This window comes from Coturnix japonica, chromosome 1 (genome assembly GCF_054131305.1).
Source record: "Coturnix japonica strain WE chromosome 1, WE-NBRP24, whole genome shotgun sequence".
Lineage (NCBI taxonomy): Eukaryota > Metazoa > Chordata > Aves > Galliformes > Phasianidae > Coturnix > Coturnix japonica.
The window spans coordinates 103,333,020-103,355,705 of NC_140663.1; the positions used below are offsets into that span (position 1 = coordinate 103,333,020).

Sequence of the window (22,686 nt, forward strand, 5' to 3'; positions counted from 1 at the left end):
CTTCCTATCTTGGAAAAAAAAAAATTTAAAAAATGGATTTAACAGATTTAAAGAGCTTTTAAAACAAATTTGACTTCTGTTTCCCAAGCTAAGCCATTCCTAAATTCAATGGACACTAGCACCGAACTTCTTCTGAAGCATCTGTTCTTCTAACAGTCAATCCTCAAACACAATGGAACCAATTTCTCCAGCAGCCTCCATCTGGATTAAATAACAAGCATGGAACACTTAACAAGCAGCAAACAGCTTTTGGAGGGGTCCCTTGGGCCAGGACCCTTATACAGCCCTGGTACAAACAAGCTAGCTACCTATTCCACACTTGGAGCATTCACTGGTAACAGACATTTAATTTTAATTAAGCTTGCTGAATGAAAGGCAGATATAGCAGGGCCAGACTCATAGAATCAGTCACAGAATCACAGAATGGTTTGGGTTGCAAAGGACCTTCAAGCTCTACCAGTTCCAACCGCCTGTCGTGTGCAGGGCTGCCACCCACTAAATCACGAACAGAACAACACACACAGTGACTTCCCTTTCTTTTGGGGGGAGGAGGTAGAGGATGAGCAACGGAGGTCTCCAGTGGTTTGAAAGAACAGACGGAGGCCAGCTGAAGCTCCTAGGGACAGCTGGCGTAACGAGAAGAAGATTGCTTGGCCAGGAAAAGCAAGCTGAGGAGAAGGAATTTGCTAATCCCCAAAGCCCTGCTGAACACAATGAAAGGCAAATCTGAAGAAATTCTGCCTCCCATCCATTTTCCCCAGGGCATTTTGTCCATCCACACTGCGAGACCCCTAAGAGCATCTCTGCCCTGAAGCAGTGGCTTCACTTAACGCATCAGCGTCAGCAGGAAAATCTGGGTTGTTTATTGTCTCTCTCAGAGAGGGTGATCCCATATTATGAGGATTAAGGTCAACCAGTGAGCACATGACATGCTTATCTCCTGCAGATGCCAAGCAGGCTGTGTAAGAAATGCAGCCCATCTCATTCCCTGGCTCCACACCTGCACACAGCCAGAAAAGAGAGAGATGCCAGAGCGATGGGGGGATACAAAGCTGGTTCCCCCTTAAGGTGCCCTCCCAGAGGATCTCAGAATCACAGAATTGTAGGGGTCAGAAGGGACCTCTAGAGATCATCGAGTCCAACCCCCTGCCAAAGCAGGCTCCCTACACCACGTCACACAGGTAGGCGTCCAGGTGGGTCTTGAATATCTCCAGAGAAGGAGACTCCACCACCTCCCTGGGCAGTCTGTTCCAGTGCTCCGTCACCCTCACTGTAAAGAAGTTCTTCCGCACATTCATGCGGAACTTCCTACGCTGTAGTTTCATCCCATTACCCCTAGTCCTGTCCCCACGCACTACTGAAAAGAGACCAGCCTCACCACTATGGCCCCCACACCTCAGGTATTTTTAAACCTGGAGATGGATGCTGCAGCACAAATCTCCAGCACATGCAGGACATCCACGGGCTCCCTGCTGCCCTCCCCAAATGAGAGAGAAGCAACAGTTCTACCAAATACACCTGCAACATGTTGGCATCCATGTCACCTGAGCACTGCGCTCTCCTGCACCCTCTGAGCAGCCTGTAGACCAAGATCCTTTTTTAAACACTACACGCATCGTGTGAAAGTCATGAATGATTCCAAGGACCTGGGAAAAGCCAAGTGTATTTCTTTCCCACAGTTTCACTTCACTCCTGACTCAGCAGGGAAATACTAGGTTTTTCTTAAGCCTGCTGACAACTATTTTCTTCATCAGAAAACAGACAGACCGAATTCACATTTCTGGAAGATCTGCCACGGCTGCTCACATCACCACTTTCCAGGATTCCACAGGCAAAGCCCAGCTCTGCACACTGCTCCCTGCATCCTTACCATGCAGAAAGCACCCAACACACAAACCACGAGGTGACACCCCAGTCCTGTTCTCCACCAGTGCGCAGACACTGCCAGCCTGCAGCTGCCCTATTTCCACACTGGTGCTTAACACGCATTTCCACCCTCCCTCCTGTTTCACGGGTGAGCAACAGCTTCCAATGCTTGTCTTCCTATCGCACACTTAATTGCTTGATGTACTGAAGAACTACCTTGTATCGAGTAGCTCAGTATCACCAGGCTCCTATCGTCCAGCGTACAAACCCGACATGCACAATCAAGCCAAAGACTCTTTAATCTTGGCATCGGAAAGAAATAAGTAAGGTCCCTATGGATTAAGAGAGCTGCTCTCACACAGAGAGCTCAGAATGGTTGGCCAGTTTTGTCTCAATCTTTCTTATCTGAAGGCAAAGCCACTTTTTCCCAGACCTGCCTGCTACTTATTTTCTACCAGGACCTCAGGTGAGGAAATAAATCTGTTCATTCTTGAAAGCTCAGCTTTACAACAGATTTATTACCTAATATAGAATCACAGAATGGTTCGGGTTAAAGGGAGCTCAGAGCCCATGCTGTCCCAACCCCTGCCATGGGCAGGGCAGCCCCCCATCAGCTCAGGCTGCCCAGGGCCCCATCCAACCTGACCTTGAGCACTTCCAGGGATACAAAAGCAGCCCCTTCCCAACCCTGCACCACTCCATTTCCCACAGCTGCTGGACAAAGCTGGGTACACCAGCAATCTGCTGAGCGCAAATCTCAAGGTCAGCATTTCTTTTAAGAGCCAGTTCATTCTGAAAATGATGAGCATGTTCCACCAAAAGGAACTCAAAGTCCAGGCATCTTTGCTACGTGCAAAAAACCATAGGGGTGTGAAGCAGCAAAAGGAAGGGAGCCCCTTGCAGAGAATCACAGCGACTGCTGCAATATTAATGAAGCTCTTTATACGAGGGAGTCTAAAAAGGACTTTGAATAATGCATTGCAAGCAACAGTACATCAGCGGAGGCTTTTTTATGTGCAAGGCAGCTGGCATTTTAAAAATAGACAACTTTCAACTGGATGGGGGTAGCTCATCAGAGGAGAAAATTATCCACAAATGCACCATCATTTCAGGGGACAAAGCAGATAAACAAGTGGAGCACAAAGAAAGTTTATTAGCACAAATGTTCTGAAGCAGTACTCGGCTGTCAGCACAGACTCGCCGCCCATAAGCAATAAGAATGAGTAATGGTGAAGCTGCGGCTGTCTTAACATATTCTGTCCCTTGCTGACACCAGAAAAGCCTCGTACAGCCACTCTGCATCAAGCACGTTCTGGCACAAATCTCACAGTTTGCTCTGTAAACAAAAGGGATGCTCCATCACCCCCAGGCAGCTCATGCATTTCTGAAATTTATAGTTAAAAATAACAAGATTACTACTGATCTTGGCTGAGAAGTATGGGAAAATAGCGTTTATTACAAGAGCACAGCAGACAGCGAGACACTGGTAGAGCTACACACCTGTAGAGCTAATTGGAAACCAGGGATCTTTGAGCTTTAGGATTGGATTAAATGCCCCATTTCCGCAGCACAAACATATATAGAAGCAATGGATCAAGCAGGCACATACCATGCATCCAGCAAATGGCTGGACATGTTGGGGCCTGAATGCTCACACTCACTAATGGCAACATGACCCACTGTTCCAAGACTGACAGCTGAAGATGTTGCTGTAAGTGGCTCTGTGACGTGTCATTCTGAAGGTGACACAAGCCCTTGCAGCCAGAGATGTTTGCTAAGTATCCTTGATAAGCACCCCCTTTCCCTGTGCAGCCAGGATATAAAATGCAAACTTAAAATGCTGTGGCAAGGGCATACCGAAAGGCATGGGGATTGATTTACAGCACAGGTGCCTGGCACAGGGTTCAGCCTTCACATTTACACTGCCAATGGCTGGTGTCACTTAAAATCTTAGAATTGTTTCAACTGGGAAGGACCACTAAGATCACCCAGTCCAACCACCAGTCCTCCCCCACCATGCCCACTGCCCATGTCCCTCATTGCCATATCTCCATGGCTCCTGAACACCTCAAGGGACAGTGACTCCATCACTTCCCTGTGCAGCCTGAGGCAGTGTCTCAACATTCTTTCTGAGAAGAAATGGTTCCTCATACTCAACCTGAACCTTCTCTGGCACAAGGGACCTAATGTCTTCTCCCAGAGCAGAGAAGGCATAGCCTGGGCTCTTCTGCCTTCATTTCCAGAAATACCTGAGCAGAGGGGGCAGGGACCCTTCCCCTAGGTAGGCTGCTGATATCACGTGGTGCAGGAGAGTAAAGAGGTAATGCTGCCTGGGGGGCTCACTGTGAATAAGGTGACACAAAAGCTTTTAGGGTCTTGCAGCCCAGTTTGCACTCCTAGCATCCCCGTGGATGCTGTGGCTTCATCCAGTGTCACTGCCACTTGTGTCAGCATGCGCTGCACTGAAGCTTATGTTTTTGAACTCCCCTTTGTGCTACCACTTTCCATTTGTTTCACATCTTCTAGCTGCCTCTTATTAGTGCACTGCAGGGTTTTGTTTTGTTTTGTTTCCTTTACAAACTGCTGAAGGAAGAAAAAAAAAAAAAAAAAAAAAGAAGACAAATTATGCATCCCAAGGGCAAAATGCGGGCTATGCATCCCAAGGGCACAATGCAGGCTGAAGCAGGGCGCCTGGCATTGCAGAGCATCTCGGCCCTGCACCCTGCTGCAGGTGCGTAGGAGGATCAGCTGCTGTGCTTAGTCTGCACAGTAAATAACTGCGGCCTCATTAGGGGAGCATTACAGATCCAAGATGCAGCTGGCACAGGATGGATTTAGCATGGTTGTCCTATTCAGCGTCTGTATAAATCTCTTTTCCCTCGTGGCTAAGCCTCCACTGCTAACGGCCGAACTGCCTGGCAAAGCTGAGCACAGCCATGCTCACAGCCCAGCAGCAGCATCCAAAAGGCTGGTAACCACCACACAGACCAGTACCTCTCCTTAAACCTTAGACTGCAAAATGAAACTCCAGTGAGCACAATGATGCCTGGGCCATCGTGCAGCCCAAAAGCCACAGCAAAGCTGGGACTCTGGGAGAGCAACAGGAGAAGAGCCAGGTTCATTCAAACCAACCCACCACCAGATGATAATGCATTAAAATGAGTGGGGGGGGGAGGAAAATGGAGGGGGGGAGGAAAAGATATTATTTTACAAGGAATTTTTAACCCCCAGATAACCAGGAAGTGCACAAACACACAGCGTTTAAGATGGTTGAGGCCCTACAGTGTGTCTGCAGAGCAGCAATGATGGTGAGGGGTCTGGAGCACAAGTCTTATGGGAAGCAGCTGAGGGAACTGGGATTGTTCAGTATGGAGAAGAGGAGGCCCAGGGGAGACCTTATTGCTCTCTACAGCTACCTGAAAGGAGGCTGTGGCGAGGTGGGGGTCAGCCTCTTCTCTATTCTTCTATTTTTAGGTATCTTCTCATGTCATCAGCTAAAGTATCAGATTCAGAGTGATTTTTCAACTTCTAAATCACCTTCAGGGTTTTCAACATTGTTATTGATTTCATTATTTATTATTTAGGTTAGATGTACCTAAGAATAACATTTAATCATCAGGTGATCAGGCTGTCTTTCCATCTCATCATAGATGAAGTTACCAAAATTCTTTTCATTTTTCAGGATGGTTCATCATTGACGTATTGTTTGCTGGAATACAAAGCACAGTAAATCTTTCTTTACAGGCACTTCCTCTGCCCAGAATTACACCTAATTTCAACTTGAACACATTAACAATTTCAAAATCCACAACATCTTCCCACAACAGGAAACAAGTGCAAATATTTACACTTCAGAGTTTTCCTGTGGTTTTCATGCCAGTTTCGAAGTCAGGCAGAGAGCTCACTGTTCACTGTGATACACTTATCAGTGAGCTAGAGAAAAGACCAGCAACAGGCAGTGTAAAGACACTAATATTCTCTTTCCTAAACACGTAATGAACTGTATTCTCCTCTAGCAGTGCTTGTTAGACAGACCACACAAAAGAAACCTGCCAACTCCATCTACCAAAAAGGTGACACATGTGGTCAGAGTATTATTCTAAAGATCCTTCTGACAGTCAACTCCTAATATACATACAGATTGTTGAAAAGGAAAGATACTACATCTAGTCTCTGGAGTTAAGCTTTGGGAGGAAGGTGATGATTAAGCTAGAATTTTATGTAAAGTATACAGCCCTTACCATTATTTCTTAGGTAACTTCTCATGTCCATCAAGAACAGATTTTACACACAGTGTGCAAGTTAGTATGTGGCACAAAAGAAAGCACTTTCCACCCCATCCAGCTCCAGATCTCCCCACTGAAGCAAGGAGAGAAAGAACTCACTCCTGAATGCTCAGGAGACACCCAACATGGCCCAAATTCATTTGTGAGTGGCCTTGCGCTCTCCTTTCTCAGCTGGAAGGAAGGGTTGGAAGGCCCCTAACAAATTAAGGAGCAATTTCTCAAGAGCAGAGCTTAAGAAGGCAAGCACAAGGGAGAGTCATCATTAAATATTTTTATCCCTTCAGGAGCTTAGGTACAAAAGCTGATGCTCTCTTCTTTGCTGCTCTCCAGAAGGTACACTGTATATCTATCATAGCTAACAGAGAATAAAAAAGCCAGAAAAGGCTCAGCTGTAACCTTCACCAAGGGTAAGTGCATCTGACCATATTGCACAGTCATGTACTTAGTGCCTCCTGCAGCATGTGAGGATAATCTATTCTTTTCTTGTCCTGAAAGATCGACCATGTAATTCCAGTTCTATCTCCATAAATGAGACCAGTGATGAAAATGCAGGGCACAGGACTGTGCCAAACATATGAGTTGTAGCTCATACAGGAGAAGGAAACTCATTGGAGTTCTTAGCCTGGTCAATTTGCAACCAAGAATAAATTCCCAGTGAGAACAGCAGTTCCCCTTTCCCGTGTCCAATGTTCATTGAGGGATTCTGAATGAATTGAAAACAAATAAGTATATAAATAAAAATACTCTCACTGACTAGAAAAATTAAAGAATGATTTGCTCATCAGAAGAAATAGGTGTGTATATAAATAGAAATACATATATAAATAACAACACATCTCTCCAAATGGCTGAATATCACTTAGACACCTGAGAGACCAACTCCAAGCCATCTATGAGGCACCTGCACAGAAAACAGAAGTTGAAATATTTTGGAGATTTTGAATGAGCACATCTAGACCTACACCTGCAGTACACTATGCAGAACTGTGGGGCAGCTGTACAAGTGCACACAAAACAGTCAAATCCTCTGAAGAAGCAAAGAAGAGCAAATCTTTAATCCTGACCATGTTTCTTCCAAGATCTAGGTGCCTCTGAACAATGCTACACTGTGCTAGGAGGACAGGCTAGCTCAGATGTTGCTCAACTGTCTTTACAAAGAACAAGGGTTTCTTTACAAATTTGGATCTTTTTTAATATTAGAGTTAGCTTTTGCCAGACTAATAGGCCAGAACAGAATTACCCTCTGAAGGTCATACTCAGAAGTAGTGCTTTGTAGATGTTCTGCACAAAGATCACACACTTGTCTCGCATATGCCCAGGATGAAAACATTCTTAATGAAGGCCATTCTTCTTCAGGCTGAATGTGCCTTGAAATGACCTTGCTCATACCCTTCCTGGTTTGAGACCAGCCAGGTTAAAGCAAAAGGATAGGGAAAATACTATTCAAAATGTCATTTTTGTGACAGCACTGTTAAGAAGACTCACACCATACCAAAGAAGGTCTATTGTACTCATTTGAAAAAGCAGTATCCTTCCACATTGAGATTTGTTTTAGTGTTAAAAGGAGACAGATGCCAGTTAAGAAACATACTGCACAAGGCCTCAGAAAGGCCTGATATACCAAACTGTAATCACAAGACTACATCTTCAGAGTTCATCTCTTTGGAGATATTCAGAACCCACCTGGATACTTTCCTGTGCAACCAACTGTAGGGAACAGGGCAGGACTTAATCCCCAGGGTCCCTTCCAACACCTACCTCAGTCGAATCAAAGATTTACCTCAGTAGACTGTATTCAAGATCGTTCTTTTCTCCCTGCCTCGGATACACTTATTGCTACGCAAGTAAACCAAGTCAGAGTGTGGACAATGCTGCCTTCACCACATTAAGATAAAATACCAAAACAATATTTCAATGCAGCTGGTCCTTAACATACTCCCTTTCCTCTTTCACCCCATGGCCACCATGGTATTTAAGCATTTTAGTGAAGGAGAGAGGCTAGCAGGGGAAAACTGGTCCAAAACAGCTATGACTAATTCTGTTTTTCCTCCTGCAGCTTTTCATCAGTTACTACATTTTAGGCTATCATGTGGCACAGCACAAATGGAAGTGAGATTACATAATGGAACTGACTGCTCTCTTCTATATACTTACTTTGTCACTAAGTACTTTTGATTACAGGATAACTCAAGAAAGGGTAAAAACAGCAAGCACAGCAGTTTTACCCAAGCAGGGATGTAATTTCAATATTATTGATATAGTCCAACATGAACCACACACATTAATTTTCAAGCATGCCAAGTGCTGGAATAAAGAACACCAAAAATCAGATTGCCATAATTCCAGTGCTAGCTGTGTTCCCTCCTGCAAAACATGCATGCTGAGACCCAAAACACACATGTAGGTATCACTGGCTCCTACCATTATGATCCTCCCTGTCCTAGCTTGCAGGAGCCATCTGTTACTACTTAGTAGATAGTCCTACTAAACAGTAGGTTGGTACCATTTATGTGAAAAGGATGAAATAAACCGCCAACAAAAACGCCATTATGAAGCCTTATCTAAATTACCTTAAGAGCTGCTCGTAATTTACATACTTGAAAAGTATAACTTTAACTATGCCAAATAAGGTGATAAAGGATACCAAAGCAGGACCTAAGACACAGGACAGTTTCAGTCTGTATATGATACCACTCATGGAGAAGTAGTAGGAAACAGAAATCATGCTGGGGCTTATCTAACAGTTCTATGGTTTAGATAGTAATATCCAAAAATGCCATGGGAATTAATGTTGTTTTGCAAAATCCTGAATTCCCTGTAATCTGGGGGAATTCTTGTTCACCAGCCTGCACACAAAGATAAGAAAGCAGCGACTGCTCTAAACTATCCTGCTCTGCTCTTAGTCCAGGAACCTTGGAATAGCAGTCACAAGTGACATTAGGATAAAGCTGCACTGATGGAGGAAGAGGCCCTCAGAACAGAAATAGCCTGCAATACCCCCAAATCCACTCAGCTTCAACATGAATACTAGGATGAATGACCATTTCTTTCCACGAGCTGTCACTCCTACACCCACTAGCACAAAACGACAAAATACACATTACCCTGTAGATAGTGAGAGACCTTAATTTAACTCTGACATAAAACCAAATGCACTGAGCATTAATTTCTTCCCAATAGGTCTCACTGTGGGTGTGGTGAAATGCAAAGATCTATCGCATAGGCTCTCCATGCAAACAAACCCTGTTCTTCTTGTAGAAGTCCCCAAACTAAATACTTCCCATGAGCAATAATGACTGAAAGCCTTATTCTCACAACCTGCTCTGGTTTTCAGTGGCAGCTTGGGAACTCAATTCTGTCCATTCCAGCAGAACTCAGCCTGAGCCCAACGAGGTACTAATGCACTTTTCCTGCACTAAGGCAGACTCCAGAGAGCCGCCGTCAAGAAGATGGTACGTTGTTGCTGTCCAATTAAAATTCAGCTATGAAAACTGCCAAGAAGTCTTCACAGCTGTCATAGCATCCATTTCACACGTAAATTAGAGACAAATTAGTTGAGAAGGCAGTCCAATTCCTAGGAACACTTGGCAAACTCATTCAGAAAATCCATGACAGAATACACAAATCACAAAACTTTGTACATTGGTCTTTAAGCAAAGCTTCATTTTAGCAAAATCCTTCTCCACGGATGCCCACAGGAAGATAAAATACGCAAACTAGCTTGTTCTGAGGTCAACATTTAAACTTGATCCCACTTGCCACACTTGGTACATGCCATGGAGATAACAGATCACAGACATTTGGTATGAAGAGGATAAGGACATTCTTAAGTTAGCACACCATTTCCTTCCTTTGGGGCAAGCGTGTCAACAAACCCTTCTTACTCATCAGTCAGATCAGCTTTCGAAATAGAGATGGATGTCCATTTACAAAACTGTGCACTTCATTCCTCAAAGGAAAAGATTCTTATTTTCTACATGAGGGGTAAGCAATTTTGTTCCCCACAACAGGGCTTGCCCAGTCAGTGAGGGCAGGAAGGATGCCTTGGTCGTCCTCAGCAGTGGATGCCCACTGAATTGGGGGTCTAGTCCCATTCATTGGCAGCTCTCTTCCCTCTTGCAAAACCCTAAGCAACTTGATATGCTCCTTGCAGTACATCGTGTATGCAGCTTTAGAATAAAGTAGTATTACAGCCTGCTAATTTCATCATTCAGAAACAGCCAACTGCTCCATGCAATTTCTTTCCACAAGCAGTATTCATTAGACTTCCCAGAAATATTTCCTGTAGTCTACAAACTACCTTAACAGCAGGGAAAATTCAATTTTTATTTCAACTTGCCATTCTTGCAATTGAAATAAGATGTCAAAGGGAGTGCTATTATTTAGTAATGATTTCAGTCAGAGGCTTAAAATAACTGATTCAAAATTGTGCCCACTTTGACTGTCAAACTGTTCCTTAGATATCTTGCTTGACTTGCATTGTTATCTCCCTCTTAAATACAGGTGTAACAATTGTTATTTTTTACATACCTTCACTGGTAAATAAATCTGAAGATTTTGTTTCCCCATTAGTAATTAACCAATGCTTCTTATGAACAGAAAAGAAAAGATGTTAACATAACCATCAATGCTGTAAAAAAGTCCCCACCTTATTAATCCATCAGGAGCGGCCAGGTTCCATTTCTCCTCCAGATTTCAATACAAAGAACATTCACTCTGCCATGCCCTCTGATTCTGGTCAGAATACTCAGCATTTATTCGTCTACCTGCTGACTTGTGTTTGATCTCACAGCACACTACCTCTCATCAATACAGATACAGATCAAGTATTTTGCTCTTGCATTCTTCAGTTTAGGCTTTGTTTTTATAGAAGCTGCAATATTTTACACACATTTCTACCTTCTTTGGTGTCCATTCAAGCCCTTGTAGAAGCCCACATCTTCCTGCAGAATGACACTGGGCTGCAGAATCAAAGGGCAAGTCCAGACATACAAGGTAAAACTTTACAAGTCTTCCATCTTATCCATTAAAGGAAAGAGAAGAAAAGATTTATCCTGCTGTGATATCCATCACAAGAACAAGTGACAAACCCTCCCAACCTCAATCTTAATTCTACCATTAATACTTGAGCAAAGCCACAGTTTATCAGTATTGGGTAGATGGGCCTTAATATCACAAGCCCCAGCAAACTGAGAAACCACTCAGTACGTCAAAGACAAATAACTGCATGCTTTTGTCTTCTACTTCTACCCTACTTTGTTTTAAATGAGTGATGTTCTCTCTATACAGTGGCGTTGTCACTTTCAGGTTATACTCACGAGGACAGAAGCGCAGGACAGAGAAGTCCTATACTCCCCAAAAGCTATGTAGATAGAGCAAGACAGAGATAGGAAAAGACCAGGTACCGGTGGCACTGCAGGTTTAAGATGACATTTACTAGGTTTACTTTGAGGCTGAAAAGAAAAAGGAACAAGATTGACCTATGGGAACTCCAGTATCCAAGTCAGGGAAACATTCTGTTTCACCATACCTGAATATTAAGCATAAGAGAATTTAAAGAAAACAATCAACTAATTTCATAGGAGTTTTCACTAGTTTAAAGCAAAGAAAGATGACTGCAAGATATTTTATACATTTCATATGGACAAGGCTCAGTATACTGACATGCGGTCATCAACCTCATCTGACGTAATACTTCTTAAAATGGCATTTCACATCATATGCTTTTGCTTACCAGTACTGTGTGAGTATATAGAGTAAATAAACATTCAGAAGGTTAACATTACTGCCATGTGAACTCTGGCTTGGGTGTACAACTGGCTTGGTGAGGTATGGTACTGAAAGAAAAACTGTTTAACTTTTTCTCATTGATGAGATGGTTCTATTTTTTTATAGCATTACTAGCTTGAATGTAACTACAAGCAAAGATTCAGAATATAATATCCAAATTCTTGATATCCTTCAGATGGAGAGGTCTGCCATCTTAGGTCTTCAATATATTCAACAGTGCTGGAAAAACTAGGAAGACATTTTGGTCTAACACTTAGCATGAAACTGCAAAGCTCAGCATTTCATGAAATTAAAAGGATAAATCAGCTCAGCCGTTGTGGCTCGGTTATGTCCTTGTTCATGTGGGGATTGCAGTGCCCTAGCAAGCAGCCTGGCTCCTTACTGTAACACTGGATATCCTTCAGGGTGCAGGGGTGAATCCCTTCTGGTCCTGGCAATCTGAGGTCAGTGACTGAGGGAGGAGGGAATACTTTAAATCTGATACTTCTGTTAAAAAATAGCTATGGAGCAGCATGCTCAGGTTTCGGTAAAACAGGGACCGAGTTTGTTTTAAGCTCAAGAGCATACGTCTCTCTGTCTAAGTACTGTAGATATACAGTACCAGCTCATAGAAACTAAGGTACCTTTTTTGTACCCTTACGGACAATTTCACCAGCTGGAAATTCTCTCCCCCACAGATGTATCTATTTTAAGGACAACTATGTTTCACAGAAGAAAGCAAGGAGCTGTTGTCTACAAAACACAAAACTCCTGGATGTGGGAGGTTTTATTTTTGTTGCTAGTTTCAGCTAAAAAAAAACAACACTCTGACTGTGGGATGCAGTGCTCTGTTTATGATCATGCTCCATCACACCACTCCTCTGGACAGCAAGCACCTGGGCTAAGGCAGGGACTGCCCTATCCCACTGCCAAACACATGCATGGGGGCCTGAAACACAGAGCTTCCATCAGAAGAGGGGTGGCCAGCAGGGACAGGGAGGTGATTATCCTTCTCTACTCTGCCCTCGTGAAGCCCAATCTGGAGTACTGTGTCCAGGTCTGGGGCCCCCGATACAAGAAAGGGAGCTGTTGGAGAGGGTCTGGAGGATGGCCACTAAGAAGATCAGAGGGCTGGAGCACTTTCCCTATGAAGACAGGCTGAGGGAGCTGGGCTTGTTCAGCCTGGAGAAAAGAAGGCTTTGGGGTGATCTCACTGCAGCCTGTCAGTACATAAAGGGAGCCTATATACAGGAGAGGAGTCAACTATTTACAAGGGTAGATAATGGCAGGACAAGGGGAAATGGTTTTAAGTTGAAGGGGGGAAGGTTGGATGTCAGAGGGAAGTTCTTTACTATGAGAGTGGTGAGGTGCTGGCACAGTTGCTCAGAGAGGTTGTGGATGCCCCATCCCTGGAGGTGTTCAAGGCCAGGTTGGATGGGGCCCTGGGCTGCCTGGTCTAGTATTAGATATGGAGGTTGGTGGCCCTGCATATGAGGGAGGGGGAGGGGGGGAGTTGGAGCTTCATTATCCATGCGGTCCCTTCAAACCAGAGGCATTCTGTGATTCTACACTGGAAAGACCTACAACAAAAGCACTGCCTTGAAGCAACAAACAAGAAAAGAATTAAAGCAAGAATATTTTTCCCTAAGAAAGTGTTTATGTAGAAGCCTGCAGGCAAAGAAGCTAGTTATACCATCCTACCCAAACACAAAGCTGCACAAAGATGTTTTACACTGTCTGACAGCAATAGGAAACAGGGGAGTGGCTTTAAACTAAGATAGGAGATTTATGTTAGATATTAAGGGGGAATTTTTTGCCCAGAGGGCGATGAGGCCCTGGCACTGCTACCCATAGAAGCTGTGGTGCCCCATCCCTGGAGGCGCTCAAGGCCAGGTTGGATGGAGCCCTGGGCAGCCTGACCTGGTGTGGGGCAGCCCTGCCCATGGCAGGGGTTGGTGCTGGATGATCTTCAAGGTCCCTTCGAATCTAAGCCATTCGGTGATTCATGATTCTATGATCACACACACACACACAGCAAATGCTCACTTCTTGCTGCTTCCTATAGGCCATGAGCTGCCTCGATCTCACCAGCCACAAAAAAATAAACTAGCAATGCCATCCCTGCAAAACATGTTTTCTTCTTGAAAGGTGTGACCTTCTGCCACTACTTCCTGATCCAATCACTCTCTATTGCTCCTGGTTTTATGAGAACAGGCAGCAAGGAATAAACTTGGGCTTGGCCTCTCTGTTACAGGAAACAATACTGAACCACTCTGCTAGCCAGCTCCCAATGCCCCGAGATCTTGATTCCTTCTTTCAGAGACTTTAAACTGTACTTTCCTGTAAATAAAACTGAAGTTTGAAGGTGAAGCACAGACAGTCTGTTAGCTTTTTCCAGGATAAGGGAGATGGACTTAATCTTCTAAATTGTTTTGCTCACATAATTTAACTCAGCAACTTTCCCCTTAGTATACAGGAAAAATAAAATCAGTCCCAGATAATATGCAGTCTCAACATTGGCTAGCAAATGCAAATTGTGACTGCTTCAACTGACTTAAAAGCACAGCTGCAGAAAAATGCTCTGGTGAAATCCAAACACAGTATCACAGAACGTCCCAAGTTGGAAGGGACCCATAAAGGATCAGAGTCCAACTCCTGAGTATCAATGAGCTGTAAACCGAGAGGTGGTTAAAAAAAAATCTAAACATAAAATAATATCATAAATGGTGTGGGTAAATGTAACCACACTGCAATCAGTACGTGTCAGAGCGGAAGGCACTTCAACCAGCTTGGAGCAGCTGCAGCAGCAGCAATGACCACTGCACTGAGATGCAGAAATCAGACCCAGCTACAACTTATGAAGGCTGATATACTGGTATTTTGGTTACTTGTTTGTTTTCAAAGGGAAACAGATGCAACACGTACTTAATTATGTTATCATTCCAAGCCTAATTAGAGCAATTTAGATATTAAGTACTATTGAAGTGAAGAGCATACAAGAGGATTGAGATCCTATCTTTTCTTTTGTAACTGCTTGTCTAGAAAGTGTCCAGAGGATTCAGTTTCTCCACAACCAACAACTTTCAGTGCTGTTTCAGGTCCCAGCCCCAGCCATGACTTGAAACCAACACACTCCATACATCACCAAAAGGGAGGGCCTTGGTTCCGCCTGGTTGGACTGACTCAACACATCCCGTGACAACAGATGATGCTATAAACTGGCTTAAGTTTAACATCAGGGTCCAAAGAAGAATGTCAGCATTATCTGGCATATTCCAGAACTTGTTCCTTTAAAAGCTTTGCAGTTTTTAGGTCTTTATCAAACTGGTTCCATCCTTAAGAGGACAACCTCCACCCAAGTTTTCAGTTGTGATACAGCCCCCACTTACTTCTTTTTACAGTCACACGAAGCTGGCTGCTTTGTCACATTCTATTGCAAAAACTGCTGAAAGAGATCTTCTAAACTCTTCAAAGTCACTGCCAGACAAAGCAAGCCACAGGAAACTGCCCAAGTTATATTCAAGCCCCAGGTGGTTATCAGGGGGCTCTCTGGACTTCCAAGTTGTAGGGAAATGTAAGTGTTCTTACTGTGGTACTCACAGGGTTTCAACCCATCCAGCCCTCTCATTTCCCTCTGCTGCACCACACACTCATGTTTTAGGCCCGCTCCAGAGATCCAGAGACTTTTACAGATTAACGTCATCAGCACATCATTCATGCCACCACTTTTCCTTAGCAAACAAAACAACAAAAAATACATATTTCACCCTGATCCACCCATATCCAAACCCAACTCTTGCTTTGCTCAAAGCTCCCAAAGAGTAACTCCCAGAAGGAAATGACAAGAAGACACGACTGCAGCCTTCTGCCCAGCCCAAGCTTCTTGTGGTGCACCTGCTCTTCTTAAGGTTTTTACAACTCTTCCCCAAAACAATACGTATGGGAAAAAAATAAAGGAAAAAATAAAGAACATCTGGAAAACATCTTGCAAAATGCAACATGGAAATTATGGCAAAATTAATATTAACAGCATATTAACGGCATCACCTGTATTCCTTCATCACAGCTCCTGAAAGCCCCATGGCCTACTTCCTCAGCTCAATGCTATGAAATAACAGTACCCTAACGAGACCCAAGCATGCCATGCTTCATAGTTTGTTTCAGAGGCCCTTCAGAACACAAGACATTTAAATGCTTCCCTCTCATAACCCAGAACTGGTACAAAGGCACTGCACAGAACACACAAGCCATCTGCCTGCTCAAGTGAGAGAAAGCTGAAATGGGAAACAGGGCTGCTGCATAGATAGGAAGCGTCTATTCTCTAGGAGACTATTACATGCTAATTAATAGTGATGAGCCTAAAGAAATGGCACTATGCAAATAAAAATGGCTTTCCTGTAAAACTGTTACCTGCTCTCAATCATCACTTCTATAATCATCCTTCTAACCATTTGATGTCTGCACTGGAGAGAGGCTAACAGGATTTTCACCTGCAGGCGTGGTGGATGCTGAATGCATTCAGCATTATGCTAGCATCACTGTGACAAATTGCATTGGACTTAAAAGCATGTGAAAGATCGAAGGAGATACTTCTACAAGAGTGTAAGTTTGTAGGATATGCGTGCATACACAGGCTTTCCAGATATTCATCTATTAACTCATTTGCACATAAATTTATAGGATAGTCACAACACCAGAAGAAACGATAAAAATCCAGAGATGGAAACAACTAATGGTACCATGTAATCTAATTTACCTTCCTGGCAACACAAGGAATTGACAAATAGTCACATAATGAAAGATCAAATCAGACTCTTGGATCCATTTTAAATTCCCTAGGTTTATCTACAGTAATTGTCTCCATTTCCTTGATAAGAGGGGCTACCAGGAGCCAGCAGCCAAGAAAAAGGATATGACTGCTTCCTTGAACAAGAAGTACTAACAAGACCTCCTGAGCACTCTTCCTAGAATTTTCACTGGCATTATTTAGACCACGCAGCAGTTTGCTGAGAGCAGGAGTGAACACTGAGCAGCAGTGATCACTACACAGACAGCATTACCGCACACCACCTGTGAAAGATCAAGGTCTTCCACCACGGCTTGTTTACACATCCAGCCTACACCCTCCCCAAAGCACTTCAAGCTGAGCACTACCTCTCTCCATCAGTCCAAAGTGATTTATTATGCAAAAAAATTACCATCTCCAAGCTAGAGAAGTGTCCTTGATACAAACTCCAAGATCAAGGCGTAGCAAGTACCTCATCGAGACATCATCTGAGTTACACAGATAGCAAGGTAAGAAGAAGCATTTGGTCAACAGAAAAATCAATTACACCCCTAAATGAGTCTTTTCTACAATGCTAATTGTAACAAAACATGAATAGAATGGAACATAACTCGTCTGGAAAAGGCTCAAGGGAGGCCTTATCTTTCTCTACAACTGCCTGGAAGGAGGCTGTGGTGAAGTGGAAGTCAGCCTCTTCTACCAGGTAACAGTGATAGGACGAGAGGGAACGGCCTCAAGTTGGGTATTAGGAAAATTTTCTTAGTAAGAGCAATGATGCAGTGGTACAGACTGCCCAGGATGGTAGTGCAGTCACCATCCCTGGAGGTGTTCAAGAGCCGTGTGGATGTGGCATTGAGGGACATGAGCAGTGGGCATGGTGTGATGGGCTGCTGGTTGGGCTAGGTAATCTTAGTTGTCCTTCCAACCTCAGTGATTCTATGACATCAGCAATGCAAAAGCTAAACAGTTTTGCCAATAAGTCTGCCAAGAAGGAGAAAGACATTAGGTCTGCATGATATCTGAAGCCTGCAGACACAACAAGGCAACTTCCCCCTCGTCCTCACCCAAGCACACTGGAGGCCAGACGGCAACTACTGCAGAGCCCACGTCTAAGTCACTTTATCTACTCTGTTCTTTTCTTTTGGCTTAGAGTTGCCATGTTCACATGGAGGACTGCAATTAAGGTGTTTTTTTTAATACCATAGCTTCAATGAAAACAAAAAAATCCCACTCCAAAGTGAAGCCCAGCTGGGTGAGTAACACAGGAGGAAATTTAGAAAGCCGAATCCAGAGCTATGTTTCTGAACACCATCTATCCTCTTTCTTTTTAAATCCAGTCATTTATTTAGCCAACAGAAAGCACCTTGGGCAGTGCTCACAACACCGTTATCTTTAATCTTTCACATATGTCATTATGAGAACAGAAAGGGAAACAACTGACCTAAGGAGGAAAGGCTTGAGGTTCGTGCCCAAACAATGGAGCACTTCAGATCCATCAAGTCGGGGTTAATGTGCACTTCTGAAAGCAAGATCTTTCTGGATTTCAAATAACTGAATGCAAACAATGAAATTTCTCTCCAAAAGTACAGTAATGACGACTTTGCAGTCAACAGAACCACCAAACGACACGACAGTCCAAACCACGTGGGATAGCTAAAACATTTCCCAGCATAGTTCCTTCACAACTGCTAAGAGCTATTAAACAGCTATTAGAAAGTAAATAAACAAACATAAAAAAAGATATAAGCATGAAGGGAGGGATTTAAAACACCAGACATAAGCAGAAACCAATTCAGAAGCACTGAAAAGAAGTTCTGGGGAGGAAAAAAAAGGCAATTCCAATAAACCAGTTGGACGTCCATAGTGAAGATAACTAATGCCATTGGTAATGCAAAGGGATGCACAAAGTTAATCTCAAATTATAACTCACAGTTTGATCCGCTGTATTTCCAGATGGGCCAGCAGTTCAGCCATAAATTCGCATTGTAGAGCAGGCCACCATACCTGATCTTTATCTCAGGCAGCCCCCAGCTGCCACCCTCCTTTTCTGCAAGCCCGCAAGAGGATGGAAAGCCAGGGCTGATATTCCAAAGAGAAGCCCACACACCCCAGACCTCACAATACTGAGCATGTTCTATGTCACAGAGCCACGTTCTGACCTAGCAACCCTGAGGCAAACAGAGGAACTGCCTGCAAGGAAGGCTGATGATATGAAAATGGGTGATTCCAGTGGGTAATTTTACAATTACAGCACTGGTTACACCTCCTGTCACACACTGCAGCAATCCTGTCACCTACCAAGCTCCACAGGAACATACAAGAATGCACAGGGCCATTTCCCAATCAGTGAAGACTTGGAAAACAACTGCTATTATAAGTAAGTATCTCAAGACTCAATTTTATGACATTTCAAAGGACAAACCAAGATCTAAGAACCTAATTCGGTATTGCAAATATCAATCTTGGTCAGCGATCTGCCTTGCAAAACACCTGAAACTCTACTAATATGCTGTTATTGTGTTAATTAACCTCAATAATCCCCCATGCTAGCAGAACTGAGTGACCAAAGCACTCATTCTAGTGCCAAGTGTCTCACAGGACCTAAAATCAGAGCTAACCACTTTGCTCTGGGGTCTGTTTGGGACAACAGTAACATTTGTATAGAAGATGAAAGCCAGTTTCTGCAGCCCTCTGACTTTAGGGCCAGTGGACTTGCCCCTGAAACTCCCCCTGAAAACACACCAAGGCAGGCAGTTAACTTGATAACAGAATACATTTCAAAGCTCTTACATTGACAAAAACTAAGAATACATACATCTTAAGATGTCAAAAGATCTGGATAGATAAAAGGCTTAAACATTTCACCCCCACATAGGAAAGGCACTTTGAATTCTAATCCAAAACTCAGCCTTCTCTTAAAAATAAGGCAGGTGATACTACAGATTGCCAGGTAAGCAATTTATGATACCCCAAAGGGAAAAATAGAAAAGAAAAAAGCTAACAAGCCAGCAGCGTTTTTACTGCCTTTTTTAATCTACTGGCTCCAAACTAGATGCATTCAGTGCAGTATTCTGATTAGCAAAAAAAAAAAACCAGCTGTTGAATTTTTATTACTATGTCCCTTAAGGACTAAAAGCGGTAACCCCAGGCATTAATGTGCACCGTGAATAACGATACATGCGAGCACATAAAAAGCTTGTTATCTCTGTTTATGGAATTTTTCTACCATGTTGATACATTTATGGATAGAAGTAGGGAAACACAGTGCAGGAGAGAAGAGAAAGCTATCAAAGTAACAAATACTGTTAAATAAAACCTATTTGGAAAGGAACGAGCTACGCAGTAGAAAATGTGAATAAGCCATGTCTTCTCATTACTACGCTGACGCTCCTATGTAGTCAGTGGAGCCTTGTCTAATAGTTAAACTAAAAGCCTTCAGCCACATATATCTCACCCACTGACAGAAAACACAGTTCAGGTGTAACCTTGAGAAATTATCACTCACGATAGGAACAATCTGCACACACAGGTTTTCTTCTTTTATAATCAGTGTAAACAGTGAGAGCTCCTTTTCCACGCTCTGAAGCAGCTCACTGGAAGCCCCTTCTCACCTTGTCCTTTATGGCAATAGGTGCAGCTTGCTCCAGTTTATACTAAAGGGTTGATTCCAACCCAGAAAAAGGCCAGAATACATAAACTAGTTTTTGTTCTCCTACCCTGAAAGAAGGAACAAATGGCAATGATTTAGAGCCTGCTGTCAGCCACCCTGCCTGTTCACCAACCCCTCTGCTGACTTCTCCCACTAAGATCTGCCTGGGTTTCCCTAGGTTGGTGCCCTGGGGAAACAGATGCAACGTAGAGCATGATGGAAAAATAAAATCACTTCTCTTTTGGATTCTGTCTCCAGCTGTTTATATTCCTCCTTCAGGCTCAAGGAAGGGAACACACAGACAAACACCAGCAGCTGCAAGGCTTTAGGTGCCCAGAGGAGCCATGCCCTTGGAAAAGACTGGGTCACACAGGAACAGCCTGTTTGGAGGAAAAGGGTTTGCATCCAAGCATCCCACCATTGCAACAGCCCGGGCCAGAGCTCAGCTCTGCTTCTTGCCCTGAGAGGTCCCAGCTGCCAACCTGGCCTTCCATCAGCACAGCCTGAAGCATAAGGCCCTTGGCCAGCTGCTTGGCTCGACACACTTCTCTCTTTTTTAGTGAGATCACCGTTCAATGGGCATGGCGATGGAAGCCCTGTGTTTGGTCAAGACGTAACAGATAACTGCGGTCACTTTCACAAAGACCTCATGTGAAAAGACACCATGAATTCACCGGCGCTTCTGCAGGGGTTTCTCATGGATCTGCTGAGAACAGAGCACAGGGAGGGGAAAATCCTTCCACTGAGTTACGTGCAACTTCACAGCCTACCTCCTCATGAGAGACAGGCACGAAGGAGTCACTCATCAACATGAAACCAGCAGAGGACAGTGGCTCCCTATCCATCTCAAACAGACCCACTGTGGGTGCCACCGCTGTTGTTAAAATAAGGAGGGTGGGCATGTTTAACGCGTGTGGGTCACAGCCAGGGTCCTGCTGGAAGCAGAATGGCTTTTGGTTCTGTTTTCTGGTTTTCACTTGCAAAAGCCTAAGAAGTCGAACAGGAAGAGTCACACACTGACGATAAAGATATAAAGTATGACTGCGATGAATAAGCAAGGCTTTGTTCAGGATACGATTTTAAGCAGAATAATGAAAATCAGTTACTCTTATTTCACAGCCACTTCTCCCAGCATAAAGCCATTACAACGATCAAACACAATCAGCTTTCCTCAGTAGCCGGTGACAAATTCGCTTCAGCGTATCGCATCAATGATGCGCAGATTACGGTCTTTAATAGTACACAGTGGGGCCATTATCCCGTGCTGTCACCGCACACCATTAAAAGGTCTTTAATCTCCAGATTGCTGCCACAATATGCTGCTGATGTCAGTGATCTGCTGAGTAACAGGCCAGGACAACGAGGCTATCTCCAGCCTTTGGGGGCCGCCTGCAAATCCAGGCTCTCCGGCACTCAATCGCTGCCACTCAATTAATGTATCTGGGTCAGAAAAACGGTTTGCGGGAGCCGCGTTACGAAACGCTCCCTTCACACCGGCAAGCAGCAGAGCCCAGGGAACCCCCCCACTGCCTGAGACAGGGCGAGCATCGCCCAGCGGTGCCCGCAGCACCGGGCCGGGGGGGTGGTACGCGGTTACCCGGGGGGCGATGGGGCTGCGGCAGGCTCGGCTCCATCCCTCCTCCGCCCGCTCCGGGGCTGTGCCGGTAACTTTACCCCGATATGGAGAAGCATAAAATACACACATACATATATATCTATATGTGCATATATGTAGGTGTCTATGTGTCTATATACGCGTGTATGTATACGTGCTGCGTATGTATATATATGTGTGTGTATACACATATAGAATACGTGTGTATCTATCTGTGTATACACACGTATACATCTGTATACACGGACGTACGCCCACCCTAGCCCCCCCCACGCCACGCACGGCGGTGTCAGCCCCACGGAGCCCCGCACACAGCCCTCCCCGGACTCCCGGCACCGGCCGCACCGTCGGGCAGGTGGGGGTCGCGGGGGTGACCCTTGGAGGGCGGCTGACTCACCCAGAAGACGAAGGAGTAGATGATGAGGAGGGTTTTCAGACACGTTATCACGGGTTTGGTCTCCATTCTCCTCGATGCCATAATACTGAGCTCCCGGCTGCAGGCTGGGCGCGGGAGGGAGGCGGGCGGGAGGCGGGGAGGAGGGAGGGAGGCGGGGGGAGCGGGAGGTGAGCTCAGCGCTCGGCTCGCCCCGTTGTGCGGCTCAACGCGCCGCCTGCTGCCGCCCCCGGACCGCTGCCGGCACACGGGGACCGCCAGGGGGAGCCAGGACTCGGGCCGGCTGTGCTTGGATAGGGACTGCCCCGAGTAGCGTTCGGA

At 44.6% G+C, this 22,686-nt stretch overlaps 1 protein-coding gene across 1 annotated transcript in view; it reads right to left on the reverse strand.

Moving 5' to 3' along the window:
- Positions 1–22,455, reverse strand: part of TSPAN7 (tetraspanin 7) — an 83,208-nt gene extending 60,753 nt beyond the window's left edge. Inside the window, exon 1 of the mRNA XM_015884608.3 lies at positions 22,369–22,455. Within this exon, the coding sequence (XP_015740094.1) occupies positions 22,369–22,449 (81 nt within the window). The 5' untranslated portion in view covers positions 22,450–22,455. The remainder of the gene's footprint in view (positions 1–22,368) is intronic.
- Positions 22,456–22,686: the final 231 nt, after the last annotated feature.